The sequence below is a fragment of the Castor canadensis genome, chromosome 5, assembly GCF_047511655.1.
Source record: "Castor canadensis chromosome 5, mCasCan1.hap1v2, whole genome shotgun sequence".
Taxonomy (NCBI): domain Eukaryota; kingdom Metazoa; phylum Chordata; class Mammalia; order Rodentia; family Castoridae; genus Castor; species Castor canadensis.
The window spans coordinates 4,314,459-4,331,127 of NC_133390.1; the positions used below are offsets into that span (position 1 = coordinate 4,314,459).

Genomic DNA, 16,669 nt, shown 5'->3' on the forward strand with positions numbered 1-16,669 from the left:
CCCTGATAGTGGAGGTGTGGAAGTGCCTGGTGTCAGTTTAATCAAAACATTCTTGGTTGGCAGAGTGGCTCAAGTGGTGGAGCACCTACCTAGTAAGCGTGAGTCCCTGAGTTCAAACCCAGGTACCACCAAAAAAGAAAAGAAAAGAAAGCAAGAAACAAGGCAAAACATCCTACAGCCAGAATGAGTCTCTGTCAAGTTCCATATGGACTCAAAATGTTTCTGTAGTTCAGCTGTAGACAGCAATGACTCCATGTAGTTGCTCTGTGTGACCGTTGTCAGAGGCAATTCTGATCTCTCGTTTAACAGTCTCAGCTGTCTTCTAAAGTGAGATGAGCGAGTGTTATGATTCCATTTTCCAAGAGAAGAGACTGAGCTTCCAGGATGACATCTGACCTCCTCCTCTGGGGGCACAGGGACGTCTGCACAGGAATGGCCTCATATGAACCGAACCAAGAGTGAGTGCAGACTGGGGTGCATCCCTGGGGCCCTCATCCAAGCGTCAGGAAACTCTTCTGTGCCTCTTGCCTTTTGCTTCAGCCATCTCAGGTCTTTTTGTGAGTCAAATTGCATCCCCATCCTTGCTGAAAGATACGATAAAACCTTGCCACACTGAACTACTGACTGTGAGCTTGTTTAGGGTGCAGACACCACTAATTCAGCTGAGTGTTGGATGACTGCTTAATGTAATTGGACTGTTGTCCTTAGAAAAAGTGGAGAAGGAACACAGAGAGACACACACAGGGCCATAGAAGCAAGGACTGGAGTGTGACAGCTATAAGCCAAGGAATGCAAGGATTGCTGTCCCACCCCCACCACCCAGAAGCAAAGGAGAATTTTCCCCTACAGGTTTCAGAAGTACAGCCCTCCACATGCCTGACTCTTAGCCTTCAGAACTGCAAGACAATACATTTCTGTTGTCTGAGTCACGCAGTTTGTGGTCTTTAGCTTCAGCAGCCCCAGAAGCATACAGGTCCCAGTTGGCTGACCACCTGTTGTGTTAATTAGAGCTAACTGCACAAGTCAGCCAGGAGTGAGGGCTACCACAGACAGGGGTGAGGCATTATCCCCTGCAACACGGCCCCTCCACCTCCTCCAATAGAAACCAGAGGAAAAGTGGCCGGCTTGGATCATGCAACTCCCCTCCCCCCACACCGCCACCATGCCTTGTTTCTTCCTTAGCTCAGGTGCAGTGGGCACAGAGCTGGCCTCCTTGACCTTAATTCTCTTCTGCTACAAATGTTGACCTCAAGTCATGGGAAGTCGGAATGGGGGATGGGCCAGTTCCCTACAGAATGGTTTCAGGCTAGTGGTTGATCTGCAGGTTAGGTCTTACACTAATCAGGAGCAGAGAAGAAGGAATCCTGTCGCTCCTAACGTATTTTAAAGTTGGCTTTTCTGATGTCTCCTCTCTCAGGGCACACAGCCCCCCTTGCCAGCCTGTCCTATCCATCCATCTCTGAGCTCCCCAGGAACTGTTACATTGGCCTGTAGATATCTGACATAGCCCAAATGTAGAGGACTCCATCATTCTACAGGAGAAAGAGTGGGAGAGTCACTGCCAGTATTGTGGGCCATGTCTGCTGTTTGCAGAGATGACGTTTTGCCTGTAACTGGGCCTGGGGCTCAAAGTGTCATGTACTCCCAAAGGCTAATGAGAGAGGGATGATGAGGTGCTGGCTTGCACCTCTGAATTTCCATGGGGTTTCATCCTCCCACATCAGAGAGATCTATTCCAGTCCACAAGTGTTTACCAGGTACCTCTATGAGCCAGTTCTTGGGGACACCTCACTGCCCAGGAGAGCCTGTCTGATCTCATGGAGCTCACAGTTCAGTGGGACATATGCATGTTCCTGGGTGGAGGTAGGTGATATGAACACATATGAAGAGAGAGTTTGGCGCATGAGTTAGACCCATTCAAGGTCTTTAGCCCATTCAGCAATGCATTAGAGTCAACCAAAGAGGGCTTGGCTTCAAGGATGGGACGGATGCCCTCAAACAAGGTCCTCCCAGGTCCTGCATTCAGAGGGACTTGCCCTAATGATGGAATGATCATTATTATAATGTCATTATCTTTGGCTTCATGTTTCTAACTCGAGAGCCTTAGTTTCTGCACCATTCCACCTGAGCCACCCTTTGGAGGGCTCCTGGCTGCCCATTGTCCCCCATCTCATGGAGCCCCGGGTCTTAACCAGGCTCTCGTCCCCGCTGTTGCTGCTTTCCTATCAGGCTGCAGTTGGTTGTTTCAGAGAGGGAGTCTGTGTTCTGCCAATACCGACCATGCCTCTGGGAATGCTCCCAGGGAGGATTCAGGTTGGGTGTGTGTGCTGTGTATCATCTTAGGGTGGGGCCTGGAAGCTACTGTCCCCAACCCTGGCTAACAGTGTCAAAGCATGCTGTTCCACAAGTGACTTGAATCTCTGGCTCATGTCTGATCCCAGCTGGAGGGTGCCATCACTTGGGCATCTGTCACTTTCAGGAAGTGACCAGTGAGAAAGTGAAAGTGCTTCCTTAGCCTTCAACCTTGGCTGGCCCAGTGCATGGGACAGGCAGAGCCCTGGCCTCTGGATTATTCCATGCCCAAGCAAGCACAGCATTAAGTAGTAAGTAAAAGATGCCATGACAGGTCAAAAGAGCCTGCAGAAGAAGACAAAATTTTCTAACTTAGGGCCTTAAATGGTGCTTTTTCTTCTTTTTGGAAAAGGAGCCCTCCATTTTCATTTGATACTGGACCCCCCCAAATTATGTAGTCAGCCCTGCTCCCAAACTGAGTTAAGAACCCCAGCCTTCAGTGGCTATAGTGACCATGCATAGGCATGGTCACTGAGCTCACAGCCATCAGAGTTATGAACCCTGATCGTTTCCATCCTGCATGTGAGAAAAAGGAGGCTCACAGAACATGCATGAGCCCAGACCTGGGATGTGGAGGGTGCAAGCATGACTTGGGTGTGTCTGATACCAGTGCTAAAGCATCTACTAAGGCTGAGCCAAGCCTTGCAGGTGGTGGGTATGCAGTGAAGAATTTGTGAATTGAATGAATTGGGGACCAGTTAAAAGCAGCAATAGAAACCAAGCCCATGGCCTGCCTTCCTGCACTGCATTGAGGAAGGGCCAGGGAGTGAACACTCAGTGTTTGCAGAGCCAGAGGACACTCAGGTTCCCATGTGTGGGAAGCAGAGCTGGAGGCGCAGCCTGAGTGGGCGGCAGCACATGATCACCTGCACTGAAGAGCAATGGCAGCTGAGGCATCACCAGCTCAAAGGACCCTTCCTAACACACAGGGCCTGGCCATCTTGTGCCCAACCCTGGTAAAGCACCATTTTGTTTCTGCCTCACCATTTGCTTTGCCCGTGTTATTTTGTGAGCTGTGTTAGGTGTGTGTCATTCGGAGGGGCGCATGGAGCCTGGGCAGGAGATGTCCAGAGCCTAGGAAACCAGCTTGATTTCCCATGAAACAGTCCCCTACCCACTTGCCTCAAAAGCTTTCTTAGTCTTCATCCTCCTGCCTGGGAACACTCTCTCTTGGCTCTGAAATTGGGAGCACTCCAGCCCTGTAGGTCATTATTTTGCAAAGTGATGGATATGGATGTATGGCCTTTGAAGAGGTTTTATTTGAATATGACTTTAAGGACCTCATCCTGCACATTCAGGACATGTTCTACTGCTTTTCACAATAACGTGGAAGGGGTTACATGTTTGGGATTACACACGTTATCAGCAATTTTAATCAGTTTTTCATGCACCATTCAGAGAGCAAAATTAGAATTGTCTGTTTGTATTCTACCATGTATTCAAGATAATTAAAAATAAGCCAGTGAAATCATAGAGATCTTTTTACAGTAGCAGCAAGGGTTTGGAGGCAGCCTTTCCCTCTAGGCAAATGAACTGGACTTTTTTAGTTTTTTTTCTGAGAGTAAATACAAAATCTGAATCCTGCTGCACATTTTATTAAAACTGCTAACATTTCATGGTCTCCTCTGTTTAGCCAGCAATCTTCCAGAGAGAGTAGTCACCTCTGGCCATATCTTATTAGCAACCGGCAAGAAAATAACTAAAAAAAAGTAATCAGCTGCTGAAATGATTATTTAAGCCCCTAAGAAATTCATCCTGATGACTGTGCGTGACTGTGGTGGCTGCGCTCTCCCCGGTCCTGCCTCCAGTTCGGCTGCACTTTCTCAGCTGCTGCTTTAAGACTGCAGAGCGCCCCAGCGGCCAGAGCAGGGGAGGGGTCCCCACTCGCCTCCACGCGCGGCTCTGCTCGCCCGGCTGGCAGGCAGGCAGGCAGGCAGGGAAGGTTAGCAGAGGGATCAATGTGATTAAGGCCGCGCAGAGGAAAGATGAGCCTGCCCGCCCGCCTGCTGCCTGGCTGCGGAGGGTGAGGCTGGCGCAGCGCACCGGAGGCCGCTGGCTGCGCATTCGGGGCGCCGGGTGCCCGGGATGAGCTCACGCCCGCGGCGGCCGCTGTGTGCAGCTGCCCACCTGCCGGCGGCCCCCTGAGCTCGCGGCGCACCGCACCGCACCGCACCGCAGCGCACCGCACCTGGGCTGTGGCTGCGGCGCTGGGCGCGGCGCCCGACCGGGAGCAGGTGTGCGGGAGCGCAGCCCGCGGGCAGCTCAGCCCTCGCCCCGGAGCCCGGCCGCGCCGCGTGCCCGGGCGGCTGGGCGGCAGCAGCGGCGGGCGGGCGGCGGCCCCCGGGCAGGTGGCGAGCGGCGGCGAGCGGAGCCGAGCCGGGCGGAGCGCAGCGGAGCGCGGGGGGCGAGGCCGGCGCGTGGCTCGCTCGCTCGCTCGCTCGCGGGAGGCCGGGCGCAGCTGGGGCATGTGGATACTGGCTCTCTCCTTGTTCCAGAGCTTCGCGAATGGTGAGCCTTTCGGTTTGTGATGAATTTCATTTCTTGAAATTGATCTGGGAAAGGGGAGGGGGCTTTCGTGGTGCTGGTGGTTGGATGCATGGGTGAAATCTTCCCTTCTTTCTCCCCCATCCGTGTTTAAATTTTCATGCTTTTATTTATTCTTTAAATATTTGTATTGCTTTGGAGAGGAGAGGTGGCAGTGAAGAGAGGCCGGGAGAAATTGCTCTGTAATGATGCGAGGGCGCTTTGCCTGGCCAAGTGACAGCTCAGAGGCTGTAACTCCAGTTCTAGACTGCCACCGTGTCCACAGTCAGCCTGGTTTGGTGAGAGCAGGAAAGAGGGGAAGATCGCCACTTTGCATATTACAACCCGAAAAGGGACACGACATTCTAAGCTCAGGCAGGTGGAGAGGTCAAGGAAGAATACTTGCCTTCAGATTCTAAGCGTCTTGAGCCTTTGAAACATGTGTTTAATTCTGCTACAGTTTACCTCCAGCAGTAATGAAGGCTTTAAGAAAGATCTATCTTTCTACATCCCCCTCACCCCCTTGGCACTACACAGCCTTCACAGTAGTTCATGTAAAAATATGTACTCATAAGCATTACATCATCTGAAATGTTGACAAATTAAAAAAAAAACACCTGTGCAGTTGTAAAATTGAAATCAGTGAATATCGTAAACAGTATTTCTTTCCTCATGCCCAGCCAATATTATATTTTGAAATGCTTTCTTCCTGGGTAGTTAGGAAGCTATTGCTCTTGACAGAGTCAGACCCAATTAGTAAGTGTGACTGCACCTTAGGCTGCCTGTCACCTCGTAAATATGAACTTACATGTATGAATGGCTTCCTCTCATGTGGGAGCAAGAAGGGACTGTCATCATTTGACATTGCCTGGGAGTAGCTATGGCTCACATTCCCATTTCAAATTTCAGAACATGCATCTGCATGTAATGTGTAACCTGCTGACAGTTAAAATTAAACCATTAAGCAGAATTCCTTACCAGAGGGGGAGGGTGGGGAAGAGAGATAGATAGAGAGAGAGAGAGAGAGAGAGAAAGAGAGAGAAGGAGGAGGAGGAAAACTGGACCTTGCAAGAAAACAGGAGAAGCAAAGGGAAGCTTAAGATTTTCCTGGAAGATACACAGGGAACCTGTGAGTGTCGGCTGCATTTTCTTTGCCTGTCTAGGTAGAGCTTAAAGATCTGGCCCAGGGAAATGCATAAACGTTGTCCAATTTTTAAAAATGATGACTAAGAAAAGATGGAGTTGAATGCAGAAGGAACTCCCGGAATGAACACTAAAACGGCACTTTGCTCTTTAACAGAACCTAAAGCAAAGTGTTGGAAACTTTAATTTGGAGATTTCCTTGCAGGCAAAAATTGCAACAAGTTCTGACAAGACACCTCTCCATCCCAGAAGGCACTCTTACCTGTACTGCCTCCTCGCGGCAATTTCCCTTGGGGGATAGCTGTGCTTTGGGAGCATGCAGTGATGTGTTAGAGGAATGGGCCCTTTCTGTTGGCCTGCTAATGGAAACTCACAGAAAATGCACAAATGCTGGCAGATGTGCTCCAAAGTCAGCAGTCTTGATGGCCTCCCTTGTCTGTCAGGGTGAACATCTCAGGCTCCTTGCAAAGGCCTGGGCTGTAGGATGAAAGATTTCCACCCTATGGGGAAGTATGTGTTTCAGGGTGAAGAGTAAGGTTGTGCTTCTGATCGTCAATCAAGCAGTATCCACTCTTCAGTTTAAGTTACAATGACACAAACAGTATGGAAGTCTGACATCGAGATTTTATAAATGGGTGTGATGTTTCAAATCAGCATTTCATAACTAAAAAAATGATAGTTATGACCCTATCTAGGGAAATGATTGCATGAAACCTCATGTGTCCTAACACAGTATGAAGACTAGCTATGTGCACACGTATTTTGTCCTGTGGGCATAATCTTGAAGACTTTTAACATCAGTTGATAACTCATCATTGTTACTGTAATAAGCAATGATAGATTTCACAATATAAGACATGGACAGCACATGCAAATGCATATTTTACACTGCTGTAGTGTGTGTTCTGATCCTATCTAGCAGAATGCTACTGAACTATATTATATAAAAATGGCCCTCTCTTTATATGTCCAAGCATTGGGAAAAAAAGGAAAAGCCTGACTGTAGATCTTTGGGTTCATTCATTCATGCAAAGAATCATAAAATCTATACCCATTCAGAATAAAATAAGAGTCTGGTTTGAAACACTGCCTACTCCTAAGACTATTTTAAAACGTGAAAGTAAATGGTTCCTTTCAATCTGAATGAGACTTTAAAAATGGAGAAGCATTTTTTCTTTTTTGGTCAACAACTGTCATATTTTAGCCTGCCTTAATTAAAAAAAATCTGAATGTGTAATAGAAATCTGTGAATTCTAATATCCAAACTGATTATTGCTAGGCCTCAAATATCAAAATGCCTGATACGATACAACAGTTTTTGCTGAAAGGTTATGCAATTTGATGTTTTGGGGAGTTAATAAAATTATACCCAGTATATCTGCATTTTACCAGGAGACAGCTGCATTTTTCTTACCAATGTAATAGGGTGCTAATCTATTTCTTAATAAAAGCATGGTTGTTGGACAGGTTGCAGAGTATTTGGGGCAAACCACAGAAAGGAAGCCTGAGTCCCTTCATGGGTTAAAGGCTTATGAATAACCTCACCTGATGAGGTGCACGGGTCATGTTAAGCAGTCAATGGGTTCCTCAGTGCTGCAAAATACTCACATCAGAGCTTCTGGTACAGTGGAAGGAACGGGGCACATTCATGTGCACACATACATCTTCATGCGTCCCTCCATGTCGTCAGCACAGGCATCCTCCTGCATCGTTTCATTACAGCTTCCCTTGATTTTTAACCCCGGCGAGCAGATCCTAGCTTAAAATTCTTGTTAAAAGCACAGGAGAGCTCGCGATCAGCAGAGTGGGGACGAATCAGCAGATTTATTGAGAGAGCATATTCCTGTCTTCACACTCACACACACACACACCCTTGACATTGATTTTCCTGAACCATGAGATTTTGTGCTTTTACTGCATCCTGCTCTCCGGCAGCCCAAGCCTAGTGATGATAAGAGAGGGTGGGGTGGTAACAGCCAGGGGCTCCCCAAGAACAAGGTGGAGTGTGCAGCACCTTCAGGCAGTGTCAGTTCACCCACAGGGAGTTAGGAACTGCATACTTGCTAATTTTAGTTAACCATTTACAAAAGACCTTTGTAAATACAAATGCACCTTGAGATCTTGGAAGGTGATTAAAAAAAAATTCCCATAAACATATGTAAGCAAACATGTTATCACTCCTCCCATCTCTATCAAGCAGATTAAAATTCTACTTCAAAATTTCAGGGTTCATCTAAAATTCCTGGGTCTTTTCACTGAAGCTGCTCACCCCTATGAGATGCCCTCTGTAGTTAACAAAATGCCAGGCAGACCTTTTATAAATGCCAGCCGATATGCCTCCACCTCTTGGCTCTGTCTTTTGCCACTTGGGTATCACCATGGGTTCCTTACTGCCTCAGAAATTAGTGAACCATGGGACAGCATCAGTGAATACAGCACTCTGGGAGGGGAAATCATTTTGACTCAAAAATTGCCAATTTACTTCCTTAATGTGAGGGTCTCCATGTAGCTGGCAAAATATTTTATCACTGATGCATCCGGGGTAAATAAAGGTACCCTGACCTCATAGAACCTCTAGAGACTCCTGTCATTATGCATTGAAACTTGATGGGGATGGGTATCATTTTTATAGAGATCTGAGAACCCTGTAGGACAGTGGGGGTTTCTGCTTTGAAAATAAAGTCATGAATTTCTCAAGTGCACGCATTTACAAAATCCAAACTTACTTCCTAAAATTAGCTGAATCCTAAGGAGGGCGAGATTAGAGCGTGGCCCATACATAATTAATAGGTGGGGGGCAAGAAGACGTTTTGCATTAGGCAAAACCATTGGAGTCCTTTTTAAAAGGAGCAACCCCAGTGTGACTGCTCCACCTTACCCCAGCAGGGTACAGGAGCCCTGGGGCTGCGCAGACACCCATTGTGTCTGGGCGTCTTCCTGGCTGCAGCACTGAGGTGCAGGCTGGGCCTTGGTGGCCAGTACCACCAGCCTGGGAGATAGTGAGGTGGTGCTACCTGGGTGACAATTTTGTCCCCGCCATAGGACACTAGTGGGCGCAAACCTCACAAGACATGCAGCAAGTCGTCTTCAGCAGCCTCCTTGATGGGAGGACAGCTCTGCACAGATGTCTGGGCTTTCCTTGGAAGCGGCCTCCCCGGCATGTGTCAAGTTCACTGCGCCCAGACTCCATGGTCCTGGAGTCGGTCTGAAAAGGCGCACACACATGCCAGGCGAGGTCCGGCCGGCTTTGTTTCCAGTGGTAAAGGGGACGGCGCTGCAGCACTATTTCCAAGCCTAGAAGGTGCACAGGAAGGAAAAGGAGGCGTCGGGGCCCCCCCGGGCCCGCAGAGAGGTGCATTTGCATACCCCCTCCGAACCGGCGAGGGAGCCCCGCGCGGTGGCGTGTGCGGCTTGGAGGTGGCAGCTCTGCGCCTGATTGGCTGACCTTCCAATGTCATTCCAGGAGCCGCGGCTTCTCCTCTGCTGATGGTGACAGGGGTGATGCTGACGCGCGGCTCCTCCGCAGTCCCTCAATCTCCGCAGCTGGGGACCGGGAGCCCCTCCCCGCTCCCCCAGGCAAATTGGGCAGCACCTGTCCCTCCAGGCCCCGCGTTAACTCTTCATGTTCCAGACGGCTGGAAGCGGACATCCTCAGCTCCTCTCTGCTTGTGCCTCACCCCCCACCTCCCGCAACTACACCTGTGGTCCTTAATGTTTTGAAAATGGCAAGGAAATTCAAAACTGCACTTCCCAGGCCAAATGCATGGGTCACGATAGTGGGAACGGAAGATTCCAGCAGCCCCATGGCGAATAGGCTATGCTGTTCTGAATTCTGAGGCCAAGCACAAGGGTGCCTTCTGCAAGTGGCAAGCTCTCCACCTGGCCGGGCAGGTGCAGATCCCCAGATGTTGGTTCAGCGGTTAGGCAGCTTCCACTCAGGATGTTCATAGACCTGGATCCAGAGACCTCCAGGAAATTAAATCCCTCCTTTGTGCCTTTTCCTAGAACCTTAGATTTTCCTTCATAGTGCCAGGACAATCTGTAACTTGAAACTCATTTGGCGCTTACTCAACTAATGGCAGTGTCCCTTACTGGATAGTGACAGGCTGCAACATCAGCCACACCCCAGTGTGTCCTTAGTGCAGAGCAGAGCACAAGGTAGCACAGCTGGAAGGAGTGAAAGAACGGAGAAATCGAGGGACAGGGCCTTCCTCCTTTCCTCATCCTCTGTCCCTCCTTCCGGTCATCTCATTTCATCTGCCTTTTCCTACCTTCCATCCTGACTGAGCCACCTTGGCTGGAGTTGCTCTTCTGACCTCTGATTCTCTGATTCTGGTGGGTGGATGAGCTGTGAGAAGGACCCAACGCAGCCCTCTCGTTTGGACACGCCAACTCAATGCTGTGGGAGCATTTATTTTCTATACACGTTTGTGGGTCATTTTCTTCTCTTTTCCAAAAGGGAGACATGTGAAGGGACTTCCTCTCATTTACACAGCCTGATATAATTGTTTTTGGGGCTCTTTGTGATGTGGAGTGGGTCAAATGTCCCAGTGCATAATTTCATCACTGCACTGGGGCCCTTGTTGTCAAGTGACATGTTGTGAAATTCCTGTGCAATGTTTACTGCCTGTCATATTCTGAAAGCCAGCTAGAAGCATCAAACTGGCATTTAAGTTTCTCATACAGCTCCTGAGAATTCATTTCATTATCAAAGAGCCACCCAGGACATAAAAAAGTCCAATCTCCTGGGCCTTGATCATGTTTAAAAAGCCACACTACTGTTTTTTTTAAATAGTCCATGGATTTCTGGGTTTCTGGTTGCTACCTTATTTTGCAGTAGAACTGAATATATGTTGATACCTCATCAAAGTAACATGAAAGGGATGTGTTTCAGTCATTGTTGAATTTCCAATTTGTATTCAAGTAGAAGAGTCAAATTCAACGTCTTCTAGCTTACAATGTATCTCCTTTTGATTTTTGGAGATTTGCATTTGTTTTGTGTTGATCAACACTGATCATTTTGCTTAAAAAATTGTACAGTTGAATTATTTATTTTTGGTTTTTATGCCCCCCTGGGCTACATAAATACACATCATGGGTTAACAGAGAGTAGAAAAGATACTAAGGAGATAAGAAGGAAGCAGCTACTACAGAGGGAGACAGAATGACAGGATTAATGAAGCTTGCCTACGTCCCTATTTAAATTATTTTTTTACTCAGAAGACAGTGAGTAAGATTTAAGAGTGAGCAAGCAATCCTATTTATAGAAAGCTTTAAATGCGGTGGCAAAGATAGCGAGTGGAAGCAAGGATTGAAAATGCAAGGGATCACCTCCATCCTGATAGCTGGCTTCCCCAACTTCCAGGCACTGCACAGAATTTTGCAGGAGAAATGAAGCACACCACCCTGGTGGAAATATTGCAAAACTGCATTGGACTCTGCAGAATATCATAGAAACGCTCTTAGTGCTTCAGTCCTGGTCGGAACTTGCAAAGATGGGGGTGGCGAGTCTATATTCTCCCCCCTGCCCATGTAAATTGAGGCCTGAACATGGGTCTGGAGGCAAAAGGAGGACATAGATAGCATTTGCAGCACTGCTACAAATACTTATTCTAGAACAAGCACTGGCTACCTTGAAGATGCTCAACAGCAAAATACTAGGGCAAAATCAGCAAGCACATTTAGAGGACAGTGACTTCTGAGAAGAGCACTTACATCTAGGATCTTGCGATTGTCACAGGTCCCTCCGTGTTATTAAGTTCTGGAGATTTAAGTTGTGATATACACATTTCTAATTGGTCAGGCCCTGATGGGCAGGTGATTCCGCACCAGGCTGTGTGCTTGACATAAATCCTGATGGACAAGGGGAAGAGAACACGCTTTCTTGTTCACATACAAGTGAGATTGGGCATTTTTCTCTCTGTGCCTGGCTTATTTCAATTAGCATAACATCTTCCAGGTTCCTTAAATATACACAATTTAAAACATTTTTTTAAAAAGGAACAAAATGGTCTTCCTTCCTAGGACTGCTTATGTTCCTTCCAATATTTTGGTTTAACTGGCTCCAATTGCACCTGGTTTGCTAATCACAACAGAGTCACTGAATGTGAATGGGAACTCGGATCTGGTTTACAGGGTGACAACTGGGACTAGAGTCAGGTCTTCACCTGCCCCACAGTCTGATGCTGCTATAGCCTTTGCCTTTTGTCTCAGGAAGAACTATGGTGACATGGGTTGTTTTATTGTCATACCCTGCCCCCACTATTGAATGGGCATATTGAAGTGGTAAAGGGAGAGTTACCCTCTGTGAGTACTGACTTTGACTCAGGTGAGCCTCTACTCTTTTCATATTCAAATGAAGAAACACAAAATAACTTTAAGTCTGGTATAATATTCTATTTGAACAATTCTTGTTTTTCCCATTGTGACTAATACAGTGAAAATCAGTTTGTAGCTCTTTATGGACATCTGAATTCTCTCATTAGTAGATGCTTCTGGAAAACAACAGTATGGTGATGATACTCCCAGAGATGGCCCTGATGACCTCAGGGTTTGCGCTGGTGTTGGGACCATTGTGAGGGTGTCACAGAATTTAAGGGCAATGCCATTTGGAGTGGGTGGTTGAAGTGGAAACCCCTGCCATCCACCCCTGTTCATTGTATTGTGTAAAGCATCAATTCCTTTCATCTTTTTGTCACTCATTGTGTAAAAAAGGGCTAGGGGACAATTTGTATGATTTTATCACAAGACAAATGCAAGTACGTGATGACGAGGGTCACTTCCCTTCTATGCGTAAGTTTACTCCTCTTTATCTCTGTCCAGAGGAACTGACTCTGTTATGGAAACTTTTCACTTGGAGTAAACAGATTTCTCATGAGAGAAACTCCACAGTCACACCCTACTCCACCCCACCCCCTCCGGCATGATTTGATCTTGCATTCCCCTAGGATGCTGAAAACCCCAAATCCCAGACTGCTTAATTACTATGTTTACTTCTTATAATCATCTGTGGAGTATTTTTAATAGCTGATATGTAGCTGCCAGGGTAAGAATGACTTGGGAGTCTTCAGGAATGAGTTGAAGACACCCAATAACAACAACTGGCTGTGCTGGTAGAATGGGAGACTTAACACCATGGCGAAGGGGCCTTGGTCATTTATGACCCCTGCTGGATCTCCTCACTGCCAGTTCATGCTAAGGGAAGCAGTTCATGCAAAGAAGCAGTTCATGCTTCTTTGGCTTATGAAAAGGACATGCATAAGAAATGAGAAATGCTCTCCAAAGACCAGGGTCCTCCCTTCACAAGGTATTTAAGTTGGCATCCCAAACCAACTTGGCACAACAGCAGACTGAAAGTAGATGGTTAATTAGCACATGTACACATGTATATTAGGGCTCACCCAAATCAATAGCTCTTCATTCTGGTGGCTTCTGTTTTTTGAATGGCTTGCTTTGGCAGTTATAAAGAGACCCAGGGTGAAAAATGTTGACATACAAGGTGATCTTGTATTGGTTTGGGATTTAACTTTGATTAGTGGTCGTTTCATTTGTGTCTTCTCAGATCTTGCATCACTAGCCATAACCCTCTTAAGGTCAGAAGAACCCCTGCATTCTTCCTACTTCCAACCTCTATTGCCCCATTGCTGAGGGCAGGAGAGTTATTCAGTAGGCTTCTGATGCTCAGAACAGGGTCTGATGGGAAGAACAGGATAATGGAGGAAGAGGTTGAATCAGATCCACAGCCACTCACCACCTCTGCTCCCATGTCAGGATTTGAGGAATTTGAATGGGGGAGGGAGGCCTGTTCTGTTGATACTTTGAACTGGGCTCTAGTTAATGTCCTTTTCTCTGGACCTTCCCAGTTAAGACTCAGGACACTGGTCCTAGCCTCCCATTGGAAGTTCCAAAGCCAGGACTCTGGGGAAGGGCTGTCGTTTGGAAAGCTCCCCAGGTGTTTCTAATTCCCATATGTGATTTTGTCATTTTTCTCCACCACCACTGGGGTCCCTAAGTTATAGATTACATAGTATCTTTTACAGTTCCCCAGCATTGGCCACCAGAGAGTCTGATTGCGTAGCCCTGGGGTCTGCATGGCTTAGGACGATATCAACACAAACCTTAGCATATTCTGCTCCAGGAGCCGAAATCCACCTTCGCAAAAGCACACACTTCGAAAGGAGTCACCTACACCCTGATTGAAGCAGAGGGATCGGGCACTAGCTGAAAAATTGGCCCAGTAAAATTTCAAGTACACCTCAATTCACTGTTGGGGAGCTCTATATTGGGTAGGATTTATTGGAAGGTATGTATATGAAGGGTTGGCATTTCACTGGCTGCCATAAGGATCACTGAGGGGTGAGGGAGGTGCCAGGGCTACTCTTAATGTAGATTCTGGTAGCTTGAGAGTCATTTGTGTACTTTAGCATATCTATCTATCTATCTATCTGGCTATCTGTCTATCTACTTACCCATTCATCTGTGATCTACCTATTATCTATCTATCCATCTATGATCTATTACCTATTGATTATCTATGTATATTTATCATTTATCATTGTCTATCTATCATGTAATCTTATCTGTCATTTGTATATCTCCGTGATTCATATCATCTATTCATCTGTGCCATATGCCATTCTTTCTTCTTGCTTTTATGCATTTGATGCCCTGGTTTACTGATAGCATGTGCTTTGCATGTGTACTGACTCCACTGTGTTCTCACACGGACCCCTTCTTTGATAACAGCTTGGGGTCCTAAGGGAGAGCCCTCCTGGAACTTAAAAGTAGTCATGCTGCCTTCAGCGAGCAATTGGATTACTCTATTGAATAATCCTAAGAGATAAGCTAGGAAGGAATGAGACCAGACAGTAGAATGAATCTATTTGTATCTAGAAGTTTCGCTTCGAGGCCACCCCAGGAACATTGCACATACCGCCATCCTAGTATCAGTGCAGAAGCTCATTCTAGTTAGACATAAAGGACATTGGGGTGATTTTCTGTGTTGGATTTTCTGAGCATCTGCTCCCGTCTAGGTCACAAGTGGACCATATCTGTCATACAAAGTTTGTATCATTCTGCAAAGCTGTCAGAAAAGGAAAATGGCGGACAGAGACATACATGCAGTTTAGACCTTCCCACATACATGATAAAATTGAGGGCAGCTATAAGTGGTGGAGTAATCTTTTCAAAACACCATGTCCTTGATTTTTGAACTAAAATAGACTTGACTTTGTGCCGGAGAGAGGTCTAAATTCAGTACCTTAAAAATATCTTTTTGTGTCCTGAGATCTTATTTTAGAGAATATTAAAAATAACCTTTCCCTCCTAAGCATCTTAAACAAGTTTGATGTTATAATCCATTGACGGTATTTTTTTAGCATGATCCACTATAGAAATGACCCTTCTGAGCAGCTGGTTTGAATTGTGGCTGGAGAAGAGAATGGCACAAAAGCCATTGCTGGCAGCAGGCAGGCCATTTCTGCTTACTCACCACTACGCGGAGTGGGGTAGACGTCTGTTCCCTTGCAACAATAGGTTCCTCCACTTCTGTGTCTTTAAAAAAAAATAAAAAGGAACAGAATTATGTTAGCAAGTCACAGCTCTGCCAAGGGAGTTTGGGGAAGAAGACACTGGTTTAAAATAGCTCAAAGGTCCCCTCTGATTGGGAGTTTCAAGTCTACACAGTGCAGCACAGCCTGTTCTCTTTTAAATTTCATAGTAGAGTAGGTCAGCCTTCCTTATCTCTCCCCCACAGAAAAGGGCACAAATATTTCCATCATCAGAATTAATAACCTGTGATAAACCCATGAGTAGTTGCAAACAGTGTATCACTTTTTTTTTATAAAAAATAAAGATGAGAGCTTGTGTGACTTAGAGTCCTTATTAGAACAAATCCCCTTAACCCATAGAAAATGTGTATCCCGTACTTCAATGAGTGCTGACTGTTGTCCTCCCTGGGGTTTCCGATTCCTCTCTGTAGGGCAAGTGTTGCTGGGTACCTATGATGGCAGGATGGGCCTACTGCGGTGAGGATCTAGGTGGAAAACATGGAGGAGCTGGCTGTTCCTCAATGTCTCTGCGTCCTTTCTCCTCCCTCTTCTGCTCCTTATAAACTAGGAGAAAACATCAGTGCTTCCCTGCATGGGGGACACCATAGAAAGACAGTGGTGTTTCCCCAGGGCCTAGAGGCTTTCATAGATTCTGTGCATTTCTGAAATCACAGTAGTTTGCTTTCAGATGGAGACTTGGCTGCCCTGTCTCACCTGCTTGGGACATGCTGCAATCTTAGAGCAAGGGGTGGGGGTGGTGTTCTCTCAGCCTGTGAGTGAACTTGTCAGGGTGTCCCTGGCAGACTAGGGTTTCAAATGGGGGAGGGGTAGCATGTAAGGACTTCTACAGTGCTCAGCATTGTGAGTTATTCTAGAAAGAGTCATGAAATATAAAGCAAACTTCACAAACTGGGCAAGTATTATTTTAGGCTCATTGTTTTTGACAGGTGGAACTAAAATGGACCTCCCTCCTCATTCTTATGACTTTATTAATTTTAAGAGAAGTATGCTATTGACAATTTCTGTTCTTCAGTTAAATCAGAGGTTCTCAACTGAGGGCAGTTTTGCAGCCACAGGGGACATTGGGCAGTGTCTGGAGATAC

At 46.6% G+C, this 16,669-nt stretch overlaps 1 protein-coding gene across 4 annotated transcripts in view; it reads left to right on the forward strand.

Moving 5' to 3' along the window:
• The first annotated feature begins 4,761 nt into the window (after positions 1–4,761).
• Positions 4,762–16,669, forward strand: part of Dscam (DS cell adhesion molecule) — a 657,480-nt gene continuing 645,572 nt past the window's right edge. For all 4 annotated transcript variants that reach the window (XM_074072614.1, XM_074072617.1, XM_074072616.1 and 1 more), the window contains exon 1: positions 4,762–4,860. In XM_074072614.1, coding sequence (XP_073928715.1) covers positions 4,818–4,860 — 43 coding nt within the window. In that variant the 5' untranslated portion in view covers positions 4,762–4,817. The remainder of the gene's footprint in view (positions 4,861–16,669) is intronic.